The 15,621-nt window shown below is 31.8% G+C and overlaps 2 protein-coding genes and 1 pseudogene across 2 annotated transcripts; all 3 read right to left on the bottom strand.

Annotated features, from left to right (window-relative positions):
• Positions 1-8,033: 8,033 nt before the first annotated feature.
• Positions 8,034-9,041, bottom strand: LOC145060332 (uncharacterized). Its single transcript, XM_079008020.1, has one exon. The coding sequence runs from the start codon at positions 9,039-9,041 to the stop codon at positions 8,034-8,036; it is 1,008 nt and encodes a 335-aa protein (XP_078864146.1).
• Positions 9,042-9,234: 193 nt separating this feature from the next.
• LOC145060331 (uncharacterized) lies at positions 9,235-10,946 on the bottom strand. Its single transcript, XM_079008019.1, has 2 exons — positions 10,794-10,946; positions 9,235-10,698 (listed from the first exon to the last, which is right to left on the bottom strand). The coding sequence occupies exons 1-2, from the start codon at positions 10,944-10,946 to the stop codon at positions 9,235-9,237; spliced, it is 1,617 nt and encodes a 538-aa protein (XP_078864145.1).
• A 1,679-nt stretch (positions 10,947-12,625) lies between these two features.
• Positions 12,626-13,560, bottom strand: LOC145057196 (ethylene-responsive transcription factor 1A pseudogene; annotated as a pseudogene).
• Between the last annotated feature and the right edge of the window lie 2,061 nt (positions 13,561-15,621).

Genomic DNA, 15,621 nt, shown 5'->3' with positions numbered 1-15,621 from the left:
CCGACCCGAAAAAAAATTCGGGTTACCCACTTACCCGAAAAAATTTACCCGATACCAAAAAAAATCGGATGGTTAATTCGGGTAACGGGTATTTTTAACAGGGCTATCCCGATCTTAACGGTCTTTTAATTAATAATTTTGGTATTGTAATATAGTAACGATAAGATAATTTTTGGTTGACAGTTTCCTATCAACTTCTAATTTTGATGTGTAATTAGTAAATAAATACTTTTATTTTAAGATACGTATAAAACCAAATTGAATTTCGAAAAGCCAAAGTCAAAATGTAAAACAGTAGAAGTCTAAAGTCTTGCCTTGTGTGTCTTACAAGACCATACTCTTGTCGTCACATCCATTCGTGTGCATTAACTACTTGCAAGTGGGCGTACAAGTCGCCGTTCTTTTCTCGTTGAATAAACGAAAAATAAATATTCCATTACTATTTTCTAATTATTAAATTTAAGACAAAATTACATATTTTAGTTCTTATAGTTTGCAAAAGGAAAATTGTCAAAAAAATCTTAATATTTTTGGAAAAATTTCATTCGTCTTAAAAAAAAATTGAATATAAAAGTTACGATTATTTCATTTTGACTCAAATTAATAAAAAAATCATTTTTTTTATTTTAACAGAAAATGATATATTATCGTGTAAAATCAAATAATCGGAACTAGGAACTTTTCTATTCAAAAAATAAAATTTGGGATTAAAGTGAAAAAAATTTTAAAAATATTAAGACTTTTATAACAATTTCCAGTTTGCAAAAGATAAATATGTTAAAGAAGTTCGAATATAATCATTTTAAGGTTTCAAATGAATACAATTGTCATTTTGACTAACACCTTTAAAAATTGGCGTCGACCAAAATATCATCTACGAAAAGAGCCATAATGATATATTTTACCAACAACATAATCACTTAATTAAAATTTTGTCTTAATTTTTAATATTTTCATTGTTTTAGTCTATTTTGTTTTTTTTTCATTTATTGTTATTACTATCGTTATTATTATTATATTATTTATTTTTTTATATTTTTTCGTTTTTATTTATTTATTTTATTATATTTTTTATGATTTAGATGTTTTTTTATGTTTTGTTAGAATAATTTTTTCTATTTTTTGATGTTTTGTTTGAATACATTTTTAATGTTTTTTTATTTTTATTTTTGAAATATTTCATGAACAATATAATCATAACTCGTAACATACTCGCTTCCAAACTTTTACAACAATCATGCATCTGAAAAAAAATATTTTTTGTTTTTGTTTAGTTAATATAGATAAACATTCTTTTTGCAAAATAAAAAAGTGAAAAAATTTTGTTAAATACGAATATGATTAATATAGACTAGGTATATAATTATTTATTTTAATAGAATTAATATATATGGTAACCGGAATTCGAAACATGTATTAAGTTTTACATAGGTTAAATAGAAGTTGTATAACTCGAAAACGTACAAATTTTATAAAAATAAAATAATAAACTCGAAAACATTGATACTCGTTTTCGAGTTATATGAATTTTGGACATATGTATAATTTGACACTCATTTTAGATTCCAATTAGTTTATATATTAATCATATTAAAATAAATAACTTTATATTTAATTTATATTAGTCATATTTAAGTTTACCAAACCTTTTTATATTTTTTTTTAAAAAAAAAGTATTTATAAAAAGCGTTACAAAAATAATAATTGTATAACCTTATTTATGCTATATAGTTAGATATTTTAAGTAAAAATAGTAATTATATATATATATATATATATATATATATATATATATATATATATATATATATATTATTTGGTTAAATATTTAAATAAAAAATAATAGTTATATAAACTTATCTATATTAAAAGAAAGAAATACGATTTAAGTAAACTATATGTTAAATTATTATTATAGTTGTCTTGAAATATTTAACAAATATAAACCAATAAAAAGGATAAAAAATATTAATAAATATATTCTAGCATAACATTACAAAAAGATATAAGCAAATAAAATAAAATATAAAAAATATATTACAAAAAGATATAAGCAAAAAATTACAAAAAGATATTAATAAATATAAAAGATATAATAAATATTACAAAAAGATATAATAAATATTACAAAAAGATATTAATAAATATATTCTAGCATAACATTACAAAAAGATATAAGCAAATAAAATATAAAAAATATTTTAAACAATATATTCCAACAAATAATTAAAAAAAAAAAAAAAAAAAAAAAAAAAAAAAAAAAAACTAAATCATAAAAAATATACAAAAAACAATAATAAATAATAAATAAATGGTTTGCGGCAACAACAAATTATATAACTAGTTCTATGGTAGGAAGGGAAAACATGTTATTTTAGAGTAAATTATACGAATTATCCATGTGGTTTGGGATAATTTATGTGTTTCGTCCCTAACATTTTTTTTTCTAACTTGGAAGGTTCCTAAAATCTATTTTTGTTGCGCATTTGGTCCCTGTCAGACTTAAAAAGACTATATTGTCATTTTTATTTTATGTTATTTATTTATAATTAATCTAATAATAAAATAGTTTGATTACACATATAGAACCCACCACCTACATTCATCACCCCATACTTCACTTTCTCCATTGACCATCGACACCACCACTTGCGTATTTCCGGCGAACACCAAAACTCTGGCGACTCCTCTAAAATCTTTCCCACTCTGTTTCTTCTTCTTTCTCATTTAATCCCTTCCCCCTTCTCTTTCCCTTCACCTTTTGTCTTCTTCTCGTGTGACCCATAAACAAAATACTTAAAGTATATCTAAACTGAAAACGCCCTAAAAAATTAAGCTCTTGCAGAAATCAAAATCTCAAATTAACCCCAAAATCAGATGAAAACAAAACTCAAAATCAAAATTAAAGCCGAATATAAAATCAGATTTTGAAATCAAACCCTGAAATCATTGTTAACTGATTTCTTTTTCGACTAAAATCAAATTCATGGCTTTCAACAGAGTGTAATAAAAATTAGCACAAAATCGTGGATGAAACTAAAATGAATGGATAAATCAAATTTGGAAATAGTTAGGCCTTTAAATTGGATGTCTTGCTACCAAATTTGTTCCCACTGGCGATGCTTCGCCTAACTACACCACCGACCCGAGAAATATCAGATGCAATTAATGGATGAAGGTCATGACTTGTAAGGAACTGAACAAAAGAGACGGGGTGGTGGTTAATCGTGAGGTTCCACAACTTGCATTACCACTCTGGAACCTCGAGGTGCGGATGTGATGACGACAGTGGGTGATTGTTTCATCGATTTAGGGTTTACAACTTAAACTACATGAGAGAAGGGCATCAACGAAGTTGAAGGGGGTCGATGAGGTTAAAGGGCGGCAAATATGGGTAGTTATTTCATCGAAACCCATTGCTTCATGTTCGGTGGCCTCTGGTTGTTTTCAGGCAACAATTTCAATGCCCTAGAATCTGCCTTCACCTCCTCTGTTGTTACATTTTAGTTGAGTTAACAAATGGCTTGGAGACATGGGAAAGAGCGAATATCGACTGGTCACCGTCGATGTGACATCCCCATTTTTCACGGCCAGAAAAGACCGATTTTGTTTATGCTTTATAAAAATCAGAGTACTTCTTTTAATAAAAATGTTGCGGAATTTGTTCCCAGAAAAACATGATAAATACATTATTAAAACATTTTCGAAGAAACGTATTTTATTCATTTTAAAACGTTTGGGATGTCATCGTTAATATAGAAACATAAGCATAAACAGAACTTACATTTATTTACACTAGTGATCTACATCTCTTTAAATCTCTCAGTGTAATGTGACTTCATATCAACATCTGTGATATAAATAAACTGAGTGAGTCAGGTTGGGAAACCTGGTAAGTACGTAGGGTTTTCAACCCACAATAATATAATTATTATGTTTAAACAATCAAACAATCAACCCAATTACCCATCTCCATTATCTTTCTTACTCTTAAGGATTTATCATAAGAGTCATCTATCCTGCGTTCGTTTATTCTAAAGTCCCTTATTTCCAGGGTTATAGGACTGGCACTAAGTCCATAGCTGCCAATGTTCGTTCGTAAAGCACTAATTCCATAGCTGCTATAGTCTATTCATCGGGTACTAAATCCATAGCTACCAGTGTTTATCTAATAGGTACTAAGTCCATAGCTACCAATTCCTAACAGGTACTAAATCCATAGCTACCGGTGTTTGTCCAATAGGCACTAAGTCCATAGCTCCCAACGTTTATTAGGCACTAAGTCCATAGCTGTCAATGTTTACTCACATCATCTTTTATCTCTCATCATTCATCTACCCATATCATACCCAACATATTCGTATATATAAAATACGTATATAGTTTAAATCATTTAAAACATGTATAAAACGTTCATCCAGCATAGACAACAAGTATTCAGATAATATGCACACATAGCACGTAGTTTATATAAAATACTTCATATCTATGTGTGAGATGAAAGGGACTATGCACTCACTTGAAAGGTGGTGACTCAGCACTCGGACAGCGCTCTGATACTCTCAAAACAATTTCCTTCGATAAAACCTAGTACCAATACCACTAGGGTTTAGTCTAACGATAACTGCGACAAATTAATTAGTCTGACTATTATTATTATTATTATTATTATATAAGCGTTAATAACACTCAATATAACTCATAATAATAGCCCAAATAATTATTTTAAGGGCCTAATAACATTCCTATAATTATTTGAAAGCTATATTAAAAAATGTGTAAGCATAGCTCACTTACAGCGGATTTTAACGAAAACCGGAACTTTATTTGGAGCAGCGTTTCGAAACCGAAAGACTCTTTTTCTCGGGACTCTGGGAGCCTCGGGGCTTCCCTCGGGAGCTAGGGGTTTTATCTAGGGTTTTGGGGGCTCAAAATAGGCTAGAGAGAGAAAGGAAATGGTGTGAAAAACTCGGAAATCTTCGCAGCCTTTTATAGGCGCACAGCAGCTCGGACTACACTGCGCGTTCAGCAGCTACGATGGGCGTAGTTCAGATAGGGTTGCCAGCTCGCACCAGCTGGCTTGCACTTCAGACTTGGATGGATAAGAACCGAGGTATGCTGGGCGTACCAACCTCAGACGCGGGGCGTACTGCGAAGGTGACGTGTCACTCATCCGAAGCGGGTACCGGGTCAGCGATGGAGGGTCTAGATTGTGCCACGTCGTCGATCCTTCATCAAGTCTCGCAATTTCATGCTTCAACTTTAAAAATTCGTAACTTTCGTGTACAAGCTTCGTTTTTTACGTTCTTTATATCCACGCGAAGGCGGGAACGTACTCTACAACTTTCGTTTAGACTTCGTCGGCTAATTTAGACTCGATTTTAAATTTTATATTACTAACAGGCCGAGACAGGATTGGTCCGTTAAACTCTCATAACTTCTTCATCTGACGTCTGTTTTCGCCTATCTTTTTCTCGTTACGCTAATCTTAACGAGATCTTCGATTCTCGTTTAGGTCGTGTCGGCTAAAACCGCTCGGTCTATTATTCGAATTTCGGGTTGTACACTGCTAATCCGAAACTTCGAAAAATCATAACTTCCTCATACGAAGTCAGATTTGGGCATTCTTTTTATCGATTTTCTTATTTTAACGTATTCTACGACTTTTGTTTATATTACTAAGGCTAAAAAAGTCTTCTCTCATAAATTCACTTTTTACGCTTCCCGGTGTCGTGCCGGTTCTGTCGTAAAACTTCGACGGGCCATAACTTTTTCGTTATAACTCGGATTTCGGCGTTCTTTATATGTACGAAAACCTTAAGACATATTCTAAAACTTGGTTAAAATTATTTATTCTAAATAATCTTTTGTCGAAAAGTCGTTTTCGATCCATATTGCCTCTAAATTGACTAGCATGGATCTACGGACGTTACAGTCGATCTATGTTATAGTTTCGCCATTGATTTGGACCTCTCTTGAAGATGAACAAATTAATTTGCATAAATTTTCACTTTATTTAATTTGGCTTTTCTTTTAGAACAAGAAAGGGACATATGTTTTTGGTGGAGGTGGCCCTATAAATTTTATTATTATTTTAATATTTTAAATTATAAATAATAATTAGTTTATTGGAAAACAAAATAGTGAAGAGAGAAATAGTCTTTTTATACGAGACATGGACTAAATGCACAACGAAAACAAACAATATGGATGGTCCGTGTTAAAAACAAAAGGAAAAAAAAAAGTTAGGGACGAAACATGCAAATTACCCCAGATCATAGGGACCATCCGTATAATTTGCTTGTTATTTTATATGAGAGACTTAGAGGGTGTTTGGGATTATTTTCAAAATGATTTTTTGAACTTTTAGCTTTTCTAAAAAGTTAAAAGTTTGAAAAGGTGTTTGCCAATTCTAAAAGTCCTTTTAGAATAACTTTTTGGCAAGAAGAAAAATGAGTGATTTTAAAAGCTAAAAATTCTGATTTTTTTATGAATTTTGGCTTTTTAGCCTTTGCTCCCTCAAAAGATAATCCAAACACATTTTAAAACCTTCTTTTGCAAAAAGTTATAAGGCAAAAAGTCATTTTATTAAAAATGAGTTTTTGGGTTAAAAATAATCCCAAACACCCCCTTAACTGAAAAAGTTAACACGCGACTAGCCAAAATGACCTTCTGTGTTCATTTGAAACTAGAAAACTAAAATGGACCCTTGTATCCAAAATTCCTGAAACGGACATACAATGGTCTTTCGTTGTAAACCATAGGTACCAGAAATGTAATTTTATCTAAATGAAATCATATCTTGCGTCACCTTCTAGAAACCCTGTATGTATCTCTTCAAATTTACGCAACATATATTTATGAATATATTTTAATGCTAACAAAAATATCTTTTAAATATTTGATGGATCTCAACAATGTTTTTATATGTTTGAGTTGCTTTCCTGTCTAATTTCATTGTTTTGATCAATATTATCATATGACCTTTTGCCAAAAGAACATCATGTTTAATAAATGGTAAAATGGATAATGCGAAATCATTCTTATTTTAATATTCTAATTGTAACTCAATAAATACGAATTCGATCAAACTTGAATCACTCAAAATTGTTTTGAAATATTAACAATTACAAGCATAATAATAATAATGCTAAATGATTCTTATAAAGAACTAGGTTATAACCCGTGGGCAGCACGGGTTAGAAATTAAAAAAAAAATTAATTAATTAAAATGAAACTTATTTATTGAGGATTAATAATAAAATATTTAGTAATTCAAAAGTTTATATGTTTTGCAATATTATGATAACATAATTATTGGTTGAAATTACGAACTGATAGTTGTTTGAATATGCAATTGGGATTCTTTATTTGTAGATATGCAAAAAAATTATAATACTATAAAATGAAAATTAAATATAAGTAAAACAAATACTCAAATTTAGATAAATAATAAAATTGTAGAAAGTTTTAGTTACAAATTTCTAAAAACTTTTTTATACACAACATTGGATGTTTTATTTGTTAGTCTACCATCGTTATCTACAATCAACAATTTTAATCCTTTTCTGCTTTAAACTCTAGATAAAGCAACATATAATTGACCATGTGTGAAAACAGGCTCTTTGAGAAACAAACCAACCTTCGATAAAGACTGTCCTTGGCTCTTATTAATTGTCATTGCAAAACACACAACCAATGAAAATTGGCTTCTTTGGAATTTGAATGGGATCTTGTCTTCAGAAGGAGTTAAAGACATTCTTGGAATAAAAGTCCGGTTTCCAATATTAGTTCTAGATAAGATAACTGCCTCAATAACACGTTTGGCTAAAGATTTAACCTGTAGTCTTGTCCCATTACATAAACCATTTTTTTATCAATGTTTCTCAATAACATAACTGGAACACCGACTTTTAAAATGAGCTTATGGTTTGGAAGACCTGAGACTTTAAGACCATTTAAAACATCAGGTGAGTATAAATTTGCATCAAACCCATCATGAACAAACTCGGATTGGCATAGGCTATCTGAACTTAAGTATTCTTTTTTTTTTCTCCTGGAAACAATGACAGCAAACGATCGTTTATTTCTTGGACAACTTCATTCTTGGGAGCTAGTATTGCTCTTTCTTGAAAATAATCAGCAATGTTGAAGTTATCCAGTAAAGAAGGATATACAAAACTGATTAATGAACCTATAGGATCATGTGGATTAGTAATAACAATATCTCGTGGAATATCAACAATCGCTTCACCGTCATTCGGACCACCAAGATTACCTTCTCCTATGTCTAAAAGCCAATCTGCAAAATCCCTTATTTTTTCAATAGCAGACGGATCGCTTCCAACAGTTAACCTCATGTTTTTTGTTAATTTATGAACTTTGCATTGTTGCCATAAATAGGAAGAACTTAAGGAGGCATTAACAATGTTTTGTCTACTGCCACCCGAAACAACAGGTAGAATTTGTCTGAAATCACCTCCAAAAACAATCACTTTCCCTCCGAATGGAATATTTGAATTCGTAGGATTGACACACTTTAATATATCCTTCAGAGTTCGATCTAAAGCTTCAAATGCATGTTTGTGTACCATGGGTGCTTCATCCCAAATGATCAATGAGGTTTTTCTTACTAAACTTGCAAGATCACTTTTTGGATTTATTCTACAATAAGAATCCTCAGTAAGATTTATGGGAATTATAAACTGGGAGTGTCTTGTCCTGCCTCCAGTCAATAATAATGAAGCTATCCCGCTTGAAGCAACATTTAAAACAATCTGACCTTGAGCTCTAATTGCTGTAGAAATTGTCTTCCAAAGAAATGTCTTACCAGTTCCACCATAACCATAAACAAAGAATACACCTCCCTTATTATGTTTAACTGTATCCATGATATCTAGAAAAATGTCCCGTTGCTCATTTGTTAATTTAACAAACAGCCGATCAAATTCATTCTTTAAAGTTGGTATATCATAATCTAGCTCCTCGGTAATAAGACGATTGTTTGAAGATGAAACAGACTCAACATCTGGGTAAGGCATCTTTCCATATCTTTAAGGCTAGAATTGTTACGAAGTAAAATTTGTTCTATCTCAAACAAAGTCAAGTTTTTAATTTGATCGTTTAATGATAAACCTAAGGTAAAATAATATACGAATCAGAACGTATGAAAAACAAATTGATTAAAATGTAAAATGTAATTGAAATTATGCTAAAATTTTGTATTATAGTCTTTTAATAATAATGAGAAAAATTTGGATTACCTGGAGACTTTAATCTTTGTTGTTGATAGTACAGAATTCCATCTGACAGATATTCCCATGTGTTTTGCCAAACAATCTCTGGATTACACAAACTGTTGGAAAATAGCATGGTAGCAAATAAGAACCGTAGATAAAAACCAGATCCAGAAAGACTTGCTTCCTTAATTGCATCAATAAATTCTTTGTCATCATCTAAAAGGCCAAGATTATAACACACATCTTTAAAAGATGAACATAGTTGACCATTGACTGTGCGAATTTCATCAAATGATTTAGGACCTTTCACTTTATTTAAAAGAATTCTTAAGAAATATGCTTCTCCAAGTTTAGGTGAAACCAAGTGAATTCTACCAATCGCATATTCAACTTTCCTTGGCTTCCAAAACAGACCTTTACGTTTCCAAACAAACTTTGTAGGAAATTCAACATATGTAAGTTTTCGTGCTTCTTTATTGATTTCATTACACTTCATCCAAGATGTGAACATTGAAGAAGCATTTGAAGTGCGATCAAGAACATCTTCAATGTCATCGTCTGCCTCATATACAACGTGTTGTTGATCAGGAAAATGAAAAGGTAGTCTAATCACAGCAGGATGCCTATAATGAACATCGAATTGAAAAATCTGCCATGATGCTTCACATGCAGAAATATATCTACAATCATAGTATTCTTTGATTTCATCCGCTACATCGTTTTTATCAGAATCATTATTGGTTCGCTCCATAGAAACAATAGCTCTATCAGGACTCTTATTTATATATTTAAACAAATACTTTATGGAAGATCCTTGATTGCACCATTCAACATTAATGTGTGCTTGATATCTTTTCAATAGATATTTGTTGTATGGAACAACATTTCTGTTATCTAATTGAACACCAGATTTTTCAACAAAATGTCCATCGTCTCTTCTCCTATATAAGGGAAAACCATTTGAATCAACTGAAGTGTGATTAAAAAATAGCTTTGGAAAGTTTTTAGAACACTTTCTGTCAACCATGCATGGGCAATTCAAATTTTCAGCTCCACATGGACCGTGAATCATGAACTCCTTGACAAGTGAATACAATTCTGGATCATCATTGATATTTGGAATCTCAGCAGAAATAATAGGATCGATATATTCAACTATAGGAACCTTGCAGTCAGCATGCATAAACAGACATATATGACTATGAGGCAAACCTCTTTTTTGAAATTCAATCGTATCAACGAATGAAAACCCAAATTCAGATCCAGAAAAATCGTTACACTCCGTAACAACAGTTTGTTGGACTAATGTCAGTTTTTGATAATGAGGAGTTAACTTAAAACTACCGCTCTTCAGTGTTGCAAAGTTTGGACCCTTGATGTAAAATGACATCCCATCCTTTAATACATTCTTGAATCGATATATGTTCCTTTTAGAGATGGTAGCTTGGATTTTGTTCCCCTAAAAATATTTAATACAAAGAGTAAAACTTCAAAAGTAATTAAAATTATTGAAATATGTGTAAGAAATATATTAATTTAATTTTTGTAGGATACATCTTCATCCATCAAGATTAACTCAATTGAAAAAATTTCATCTTTGTTGTAGAAAGACATTTGATGCCAAAGGTTTATGACACGGAGTTTGAAATTCAAGTCATCCCTAGTTACATCCACATCAGCTATCAAGGTAAGATTTGGTGGTGCCATTTATCTGCCAAAAAAAGTAGGTTGCCCTAATTGTTATTAGTATATATCAAATATAATATAATAATATAATAAAAGGGTATATTGATCATTTTAATAGTATCAAGAAAGAATATCAATTGTTTTTTCTGCACATAAGGTCAAAATCGTCATTTAGTAAAAATAAACTGGGAACTTTTAATTTTTATAAAAAAAAAATTGTGAAGATAATCAATAGTAGATAATTTATGTTAAAATATTTGTTAGTATAACACATAAACAGAAAACTAAAAGATGAAAACATATACATATGCAAAAGATAAACATAAAAGTAAAAGGGCATATTGATCATTATTAAAATAAACATTTCTAAAAAAAGGGATATAAATCCTTTTATAGTAATCATAAAATATGTTAGTTGTTTTTCCTGCACGAAATGGCATAATCGTCCTTTAATATAACACATAATCAGAATAGTAACACATAAACAGAAAAGTAAAAGATGAAAACATATACATATGCAAAAGATAAACAGAAAAGTAAAAGGGCATATTGATTGTTATCAAAATATGGTTTATTATTCTGCAAAATTATGAATTTTTAGTTTGCAATATACTCCAATTTTGTAGACATACTTTTCAGAAAATAACTTTTAAAAAAGGAATTTAATAAGATTTGGTGGTGCCATTTATCTGCAAAAAAAAAAGTAGGTTTCCTTAATTGTTATTAGTATATATCAAATATAATATGATAATATAATAAAAAGGTATATTGAACATTTTAATAGTATTAAGAAAGAATATCAGTTATTTATTGGCTTACATTATTGACGAAAGTAAAAGATGAAAACATATACATATGCAAAATTATGAATTTTTAGTTTGCAATATACTCCAATTTTGTAGACATACTTTTCAGAAAATAACTTTTAATAAAGGAATCTAATATGGTATTTTTTCTGTTAAAAAAAAGTTCAAAAAATAATATAGTTTTTTTTCCTGCAACTTTGTGAAGATGATGAATAGTGTTTAGCAAAGGAAATCAATTTTTTTTAAGAGCGAAGAAAGGAATAGAAGGAGAAGAATTTATCATTAAAAATCAAACTAACAATAAACAATTTATCATATTTGCAGAAAAAAGAAAAATGGGATGAATTACCTGCAATGCAGACTCTTTTAGGGTTTAGAGGCTTTAGAATTGAGACAGACGGCAAAGATTGGAAAGTATATTAGGTGTATCGTATGGTATTTATAAGTGAAAATATTAATTTTATTAAAAAATAATCGATTTCATCTCCTATTATGCAGCATATATATATGGAAAAAGATAAGGAATTGAATTTCAAATTAAGATGTTCGATATAAAAATCTAATTTATTTGAATTGATTTTCAATCTTCAGATCAATTTGAATTTCAAATCCAATGCAGGAATTATTAATTTTATTAATTATTAATTATATTAATGATTGAATGCAGGAATACAAGGAAAGTTATCATAAAAAGCTCCTAAATTTTAGGAATCGTGGCAGATTTCTTGTTTATTCATTTTGATATTGAAAATTGACGGGAGAAATTGGTTAAAAAGCGGGAGAGAATGACACGTGGCAGAGTTCTAGTTTATAAGGAGGACATGTGACATGTAAGGAAGGTTTTTATTAAGCATGGAGATGGAGATGTCCGTGAATTAAGGAAAATTAGTTGGATTTTGTATGAATAAAAAATAATAAATTTGTCATTTATGCACAAAAAACAGCCATTTACACGCGATAAAATAATAAATTAAAAAAAAAAGTGATCCACATTCCATAGTCACAGTCAGCATCCATCATCAACTGCTAACTATTTGTCCTCTTTGGCGATCGATATTCCAGTGAGCTCGCCGGCGAAGTTGCTTTCCGTTTTGAGGTTATTCGTACCGGCTCCGGCTCACCAGAATTAATTCTGAGTGGGAAATTTAGTAAAGCACGAGAACCACGCATCTTATACGCCGCCCTGTCATATGCAAACGCCGCATCTTCCGCCGTCTCAAACGTCCCTAGCCACACCCGAGCACCATTCTTCGCCGGATCCCGAATTTCAGCCGCGAATTTACCCCAAGGCCGTCGTCGCACACCCCTGTAATGTTTCCCCTTCTGTTGCGTCACATCATCAACTCCCACCGTCTGCGGCGGCGATCCATTTTCATAACTTGAAATCTCCGGCGATCCCACAAAAACCTCCGGCTCAGATTTAACAGTGGCGATGTTTGGTATCATTGTCTTTCCCGGCGACAGCAGGCTCTCGAAATCCAACGTTTCGTGAAGAAACCGAGCTATTAACATGTCATCAGAATCGTTCTGTTTTAAGGGTAATTCACCCCAGGTGTCCGACAAGCAAGGAAACAAGGTGTTGGTCCGGCAATTCATCGGTGGAGCTCCACTGATGGAATTCATGGTGGAATCATCTAACAGATGACGGCGAATAGACTCAAGAAGAGCAAAATCGGAATCAAATCCATCATTTCCCATAACTCTTTTTCAAAATTGAATCAAATGTTTTCAAGTCTGATAGTTTATATTTGGAACAAAATCCGGTACTGTTTTCGGTTGATGATTAATGATAGGGAGAGGTATATATAGGTGGAAGAATTGGGAAAGGTTCATTCACCTGGTTTGGATTATTAATCTATTTTCCCTACTTTGGTTGACATGAGGAAAACGGTGGTTTCTGGGAAGGTGGTTTATGATAGTGGGATTTTACGCACATGATTTTATGTTTTATGTTGCAAGTTGCAACGTAGGTGAGGACGGCTTATGTCAACAATTTTAACGTTCTTGTTGGATAGGGCTTGGGATTGGAATTTAGTTAACTATAAGAAATCATTTGGACTTGGAATCTAGAACGGAATAGTAGTATTAAAATTAAAAGACAAAATTGTAAAAATTGTCCCCGTGGTTGGCAAAATTATACGACTTTGGTCCAAAACGATACTTTGGTGCACCACCGATCCAAAATTGTATATTTCTATTGACTTTGGTCCCTCACACTAACCTTCGTCCATATATTCCATTACCTACAATATAGACGAGGATATTTTCGTCTTTCCACCTCTATGTCATCGATTACCGCCATATTGAAGGATATACATAGTTAATGACATTTCACTCTCTACCCACTAAACCCACTTTGTTGATCAAACGCCCTAATCGTTCCTTGAAATCTTGCATTTGATCATCAACTTCAATCGTAAGTTCGAATCCACAAGTATGCTCCAAATGTGGGAAATCAGGCCAAGAAATCAGTGTTTTGATGCAATCCGGATTTACGGTAACGTACTCTGTTTCTTACATATTTCTTTAAAACAAAAAAATCTTTTACAATCCGTATAAAGTAATGTTTTTTTGGTTTGGTTCATGATTTTTATAGAAGGATATCCCACGATGTTCACTATTGAGCTCCATCATGGAGGGAGGTTCATAAAATTCCCAGGGATAAGCTACATTGAAGGAAAATTAGACCACATCGACTTGGTAGACATGGATGAGTTCTCTGTGCATGAGTTGGACGAGGTGATGATAAAGTTTGGTTATGAGGTACCGCCAGTCATTTACTACCACTAGGGGTGCAAACGAGTCGAGCCGAGCCCGAGCTTGGCTAGGCTCGGCTCGGGCTCGTTTAAGTTATACGAGGCTCGAGCTCGAGCTCGGCTCGATTTGAGCTTTCTTTTACTAAGCTCGGCTCGAGCTCGTAAATAATTATACAAGCTCGACTCGGGCTCGGGCTCGACTCATTTTTCGTTTGATGTGCCTAAATAAACTTAAGCTCGGCTTAAGCTCGTTAAGAAGCTCGTTTATTAATACCCAAAATCCATAATTTCCCAAATATGCTTTTATTTTAATATATGAAAATAATAAGAAATTATATTATATAAAGGCTCGTTTAGGCTCGCGAGCCTAATCGAGCTTAGTGACATAGACTCGAGATCGTTTATTAAACGAGCTTAATATTAAGCTCGAGCTCGAGCTCGGGCTCGTTTAAAACCGGTTTCGAGTCGAGCTTTTAACGAGCCGATCCCAAGTAGCTCGCGAGTAGCTTTGCTCGTTTGCAACCCTAACTACCACTATCAACTGCCAAATGGAGATTTGGAGTTTGGTCTTAGAGCTCTATGGAATGACGTTGATGTACTTAGTATTGCACAGTACATTGATGATTGAACATCATAAGATCATCAAGGTATACACTGAACATAACGAAACTAAGTTACTTACATACTTTATGTCTCTGTGATAACCCGATATTTCAACTCTTTGTAATGACCTAAAAAGTCAAGTATTGTAACCACTTTTGAGTTAATAAAATTAACTTTGATAATAAATTGTCCAAAAAGTTCTATTTAAATTCCCTCTATGTTTAAATGTCATTAAACAATGATCGTACGTAAAAAGAACGCCCAAATCCGACTTCGTATATTGAAGTTAAGATTTTTCCAAGTTCGGCTTAGCAACAGACAGCTAAAAACTCAAATCGGAGATCGAGCGACTTTTGGCCGAAATTACCTAAACGAGAATCGAAGGTCTCGACAATGGTATTTCAGCGGTAAAAAGTCTGGCAAAAACCGACGTCAGATAAAGACGTTATGAATTTTTAAAGAAATTCCTTAATCATGTCATTTTATAATTAAATAATAAAAATAATTTCGGAATTTGCCAACGGAGTCTAA

Source organism: Lactuca serriola, chromosome 6 (assembly GCF_051521515.1).
Source record: "Lactuca serriola cultivar US96UC23 chromosome 6, Lser_US96UC23_V15, whole genome shotgun sequence".
NCBI classification, from domain to species: Eukaryota; Viridiplantae; Streptophyta; class Magnoliopsida; order Asterales; family Asteraceae; genus Lactuca; species Lactuca serriola.
The sequence above is the reverse complement of the archived record's forward strand: the minus strand, read 5'-3'. Positions and strand labels throughout refer to the sequence as shown.

Excerpts from the sequence above, each read along its gene's own strand:
- LOC145060332 (XM_079008020.1), bottom strand. The coding sequence starts at position 9,041 with ATGCCTTACCCAGATGTTGAGTCTGTTTCATCTTCAAACAATCGTCTT.
- LOC145060331 (XM_079008019.1), bottom strand. The coding sequence starts at position 10,946 with ATGGCACCACCAAATCTTACCTTGATAGCTGATGTGGATGTAACTAGG. Across the intron at positions 10,699-10,793 it reads TAATCTTGATGGATGAAGAT|GGGAACAAAATCCAAGCTAC; the intron begins GTATCCTACAAA and ends AAATATTTTTAG.